Source organism: Osmerus eperlanus, chromosome 1 (assembly GCF_963692335.1).
Source record: "Osmerus eperlanus chromosome 1, fOsmEpe2.1, whole genome shotgun sequence".
Classification (NCBI taxonomy): domain Eukaryota; kingdom Metazoa; phylum Chordata; class Actinopteri; order Osmeriformes; family Osmeridae; genus Osmerus; species Osmerus eperlanus.
This window is the reverse complement of record NC_085018.1, coordinates 3,632,143-3,637,516: the sequence shown is the minus strand read 5'-3', so window position 1 is coordinate 3,637,516 and position 5,374 is coordinate 3,632,143. Positions and strand designations below refer to the sequence as shown.

The following is a 5,374-nucleotide window of genomic DNA, read 5'->3' as shown; positions in this document are numbered from 1 at the left end:
CCGACAAGGACTCATTTATTTGCAAGACCTTCTCGGGCCGTACATTGCAAATATCACACGCCGCAGCAAGCTTTATGCTTTATTATGAGCTTATGCTGCTGTATGTGAATATGTAACGCTATGTTTTACGAAATGTCTTGTCTTATCTGTTGTGCCTGTGCTTTTTATATGTTTCACTGTGGGAGAGTGGGAAACGTCATATCGATTCCTTTTTATGTCTTGACATGTGAAGAAATTGACAATAAAGCTACTTGAAACTTTAACTGTGCTTCAGACTGCATAGCCTTGAGGTTTTTTGCGTCAGGTAGGCTATAGGCTACATTTTTATACAGTATAGGTGATGCAGAAAACATTGGCAAAGCCGCAGCATGCGTTTCTGTAAGAAAAGTGTACTTGGCGCTTAACCAGCTGATGAATCAATTCATCATATTCGCTGGCCATGTCCCAGTCAATGAAATCAAAGAGGGATTTACACATAGGCCTACATGCACATATATAGTAGGCCTACATGATATAAGCGCAGTAGCCTACATATATCCTCATAATTGTCTATGAATTCGTATCAATTAGATACTCTTTGGCCTTGTTTTTATCTAGCCTACTTATTCTGAAAGAGTTGAGATCATTATTTTCGCTAGCAAGATCTCATTCGATTATTAATTTCCATTAAGCCTATACCAGCAGGCACATTTAAAGAAATGTGATCTGATTGATTGGGGTAATGAGGCACTTAAGATGAGCCTATACATTTCCCCAAAACCTTCGCATTTAGCTTATTGGCAATTTTTTGCCAAGCTGCTTGTCTTGCTCTGGCAGCGGTGACGGTGTTTGACTTAGCCATGATAATATATGCTTATTGTCTTATAGAGACTCATTATAATAGTTTGCTCGGATGGCGAGAATAGCCTATCACCGCTCTCTCTTTCGTATTTTCCGCCATCATACCGTTAGAAAATCACGGTTTTGGTGATCAACCTTTCCTGCCTTTTGAAGTAGGACGTGCACGTGCAATTTCCCTGATAAGTTTAGCCTGATTGAAATTAACCACATGATTTGGATGCGGATCAGCCGTTGACGAACCGATATTTGCTATTCTCACTCATCTCGCTAATGTTAACGGGCTAAAGGGACAATTGATTAACTTAGCTTCAATCCTTACGACGAACGGGGCCCTGCTTGTGTCTTCTTTTGTTTCTGTTTGTTTTGTTGCGCGCACCGGGACAAACGGGGATAGGTAAGATACCCCGGGGGCCAACATTTCACACCCACGTAGTAGCACCTTTTGTTACTTCCCCAGGTTAGCAGTGAGCACCACCCACTCGTTACCTCAGAATAATAAGGTTCTATATGCGTTCAGGTCAGTTTTGAGATATTGAGGTTTAAAGTTTTAGCATTACAAATAGCAAAACTGACAAATGGAGCACATTTCTTTATAGCACCAGAGTTACATACACCTTACATGTATTTTACATCTGAGATACCAAAATTCTACATGAATTGTAAATTAGGTCAATTGTAGATAGAACCTTATAGTTCTAAAAACTAACAGCCGCCTTGGAATTATAAGGTTCTATCTTAAAAAACTGAAAAAGGAACAATGATTATCAAATAAGTTTAACAATTTACTTATACATACTGTTGGGATGTTCAATTTATATAATAAAAAGTGTATTTTTATTGGTTAATATGTTAAATCTTCATGCATTCGTGCACTTACTGCTATAACACTATTTTTCCTTTCATCTTTCTTATTCAAGATAACAGTAATTTAATAATGTTAAATGTAAATGAATGATTTAAAAAATACATGGTCTGATGAAGGTCAAGTCCTTCAGTTTATCAAAGTATTTTCAGTAGAAAACCAAAACGAGTTGAAAGAATATTTAAAATCAGTCTTTATTTTTTTAGTTTATCAAATCATTTTCAAACAATTTAAATGTAAAATTCATCATACATCACACATGGCAATACTGACACTCATTCAGATAAAACTGATCAGAAATGTTTTGCTTATGAACAAGGTATTTCAAACTCAAGACTGGTTACTTAAAATCGAACTTATTTGAGATGCTGCTCCTTGCAACGAAAATAATTTAATGCGATAAAAATACACAGTATTACATAGTATCTCTTACTATACACATACATCACATACTTACATCACATACTATTCACTTTATAATCAACACACAGCTCATGTTGGCAACATTAAGGCCTATTGAACAATTATTTCTTCAACATATCAATGAATTTCCAACCCATGACATCCATACATCTATACATACATACATACATCTGTACATCTATACATACATACATACATTTTGCTCATTTCTTCATTATTGTATGGTAATACTCTTTATCTGCAAGTGGCATGAATCTAAACATTGACTCTAGATCATTCATCTTGACCTCTGGGACGTGGCTCTGTTTTGGGAGCATCCTTGGCTTGGGTAGGGTGCATGTAGGCGCCAAGTTTGGTTTCCTGGTTTTACTTGGTCCTCTAAGGTCTACTGCTACCTCTAATGCCTGTGCATGTGATGTTTTGTAGTGAAGTGTATATGGGCACTGATCAAATAAGAGCTGACACACTGCAGAAAATGGCACCTGTTTGTACTTGAACAGTTTGGAACATGAGTGAAAGCCATAGAAATCTGACTCTCTCATCTGTATAACTCTGTATGGGTTGTTCCTGTTTACTTTGAGTAACACACGCAATAATGACACGGGAGAGTAGAATTCAGATAATGCCATTGCCTTCTCAATTTGACTGTGCATGTTATCTACCTCTTGTACAGCAGAATGACCTGGGGTAGAGTACTTCATTGTAATCTGGTGAATCTTAGAATTCCTTGTCAAGAATGCTGCCATAGCAAACGCTATTATGGAGTTTCTGTTTTGGGGCACACAGCTGTCACTCCATGTAATTATGCTCGTGGCATATGGGTGGTCAAGAATAATTTTGTCGAAAATTTTAACAAGTGCACTAGCAATGTCGTTAGCCCCTCTGCCTTACATTCCCTCTGTCCATATCGCACAATAGCCTTTCTTTGAGAGAGAGCTATGAGCTGTAAGATTGTACACGTTCAGTTTTCGTTTCTAGAAAAATGAACTGATTTCTGCACGTGGACAAGTTATAACATTCTGAAGGTCAAAACACACTACTAATGTGTTTTCAGCATCCCTGTCTGCCTGTCGCTCTTGGCGCATTGCAGTTTTGTCGGTAATGTGTTTCCTCTGTTTGCTATCAGCAACTTCGCTAAGAAGATTCTGTTCGAGAGCTGTCTGATAAGATTCACACTGATCACACCTATCCTTTTTAGGAACGTGAAAACTGAGGTTGAACTCAGAGTTGAAAATGAATCTATAGAAAGACTCCTTTACAGGTGTATTGCCCTCTTCAAGACATTTACGTTTGTACAGATCATACATTCGAGACACATTGAGCGTGGATTCCAGATACTGCCTCTCTGTCCTAGCCCTGCAGTAATGGGATTCAACAACAGGGAAAGACCTGATGTGATCCCGAACCTGCTCTTTTAGTTGAAGATCTATCACACGTTGTGTATGTTTGCCTCTAGAATCAGGTTTTGGCATGCCAGTCGTTTGGTTTTTCTTTAAATGTGTGTAGTAAACTGGCTTCTGACTAATTGCCAGTGTGCCCAGGTAAAATTACTTGCACACTCTAATCCTCTCACCCTCAATATTCAGGTAGTATTTAAATGAGAATGTGCGTTTTCTTTGTGATTCGCAGCATGTTTGCCTTTCTTTCATTGCACATTCTGTTGTCATTGCAATGTAATCATGTTTCCTGTTTTGTGTCAATTTGTAGTAGTCCAAGAAACATTCTTCCCTTTCAGTAGGGGTAACCTTCTGTGCACATTTAAATTTACAAGAGAGGGCACAATTTTTCTGTGATCTTACTTTTTGGGCTGGAACTTTTGTATTGCTTGCATTAGTGTATTCTTTGCCTTCTTGATGTAGCCTCTTGCGGATATTTGCTTTCCATTTAGATGAATTTGATGGTCTTTTTCTTGTCTTTTTCTTTGGTTCTGTGTCCCCCAGCTCCTCTCCTGCCATGCCCGACTCCTTTGTTGCCCCCAACTCCTCATCCACAGTCTCACCCAGAATGTCTGTTGCCCCCAACTCCTCATCCACAGTCTCACCCAGAATGTCTGTTGCCCCCAACTCCTCATCCACAGTCTCACCCAGAATGTCTGTTGCCCCCAATTCCTCATCCACAGTCCCACCCAGAATGTCTGTTGCCCCCAACTCCTCATCCACAGTCCCACCCAGAATGTCTGTTGCCCCCAACTCCTCATCCACAGTCTCACCCAGAATGTCTGTTGCCCCCAACTCCTCATCCACAGTCTCACCCAGAATGTCTGTTGCCCCCAATTCCTCATCCACAGTCCCACCCAGAATGTCTGTTGCCCCCAATTCCTCATCTACAGTCCCACCCAGAATGTCTGTTGCCGCCAACTCCTCCTCCTCCACAGTCCCAGGCTCAGCATCTTGGTCAACATCACCAGTCTGTGGGAAAATTACTGATATTATACCATTGCTGTAATCATATAGCACATTAGAAAATAGATGAGAATCAAGGATAAAATTAAAATCCCTTTAGGCCCATGTATTCCTCCATTATCAGTTCTAGATTACATTAAATTCAACTTTATCGTCATTGCACAAGTAAGGACAACCAGTATGAGATGCAGTTTAGCTAGCGTTAGCTAGCGTTAGCTATCTAAGTTGCCTTCGGCATAATCTAAAAGCACGAGAAAGAAATATATTACTTAAATAAATCCCACTGTATGTTAGGGCTTGCCTCAAAATGATGACTAAATTACATGTATGCTACTAAATTAACATTAGCACACTATCTATAGCCTGGTATTATAGATTTCCTCAACAAGAACTGACATTAAAGCGATTTTAAGAAGATAACTCACCTGTTTCTTTGTTAGTTCATCGATGAAATCATTAACCTTTAAATTGCGCGTAAATCTGGCTTTGGTTTTGCTTGACATTTTTCCATCTTCTATTACTGGGGTGAAAAAGACAACCTGGCGCCATAAAGAGACTTCAGAGAGCGAGCGCCTGACGACAGTATTTGATTGGTCCTTCTGTAAATATTCCAAAAGATGATTGGGCCACAGATAGAACCTTATAACTCCAAGTCTGAGCGTAACTTTGTAGATAGAACCTTTTAGTTTTGCGAATAAAACACCCAAAATTAATTTTATTTAAAAAAAACACCTTAAATAATGTTCACAAGTTATACCAGAGTAAGACTATGTAAATAACTCAATTTTGACAAAAATGTCAGATAGAACCTTATTATTCTAGGGTAGTGCACTGTCATTTTTAGGTG

The 5,374-nt window shown here is 38.9% G+C and overlaps 1 protein-coding gene across 1 annotated transcript; it reads right to left on the bottom strand.

The window, feature by feature from the left end:
• Positions 1 to 3,856: 3,856 nt before the first annotated feature.
• Positions 3,857 to 5,030, bottom strand: LOC134021658 (33kDa venom protein-like). Its single transcript, XM_062463066.1, has 3 exons — positions 4,953 to 5,030; positions 3,972 to 4,533; positions 3,857 to 3,873 (listed from the first exon to the last, which is right to left on the bottom strand). Exons 1-3 carry the CDS (start codon positions 5,028 to 5,030, stop codon positions 3,857 to 3,859), a joined length of 657 nt encoding a protein of 218 aa, XP_062319050.1.
• Positions 5,031 to 5,374: the final 344 nt, after the last annotated feature.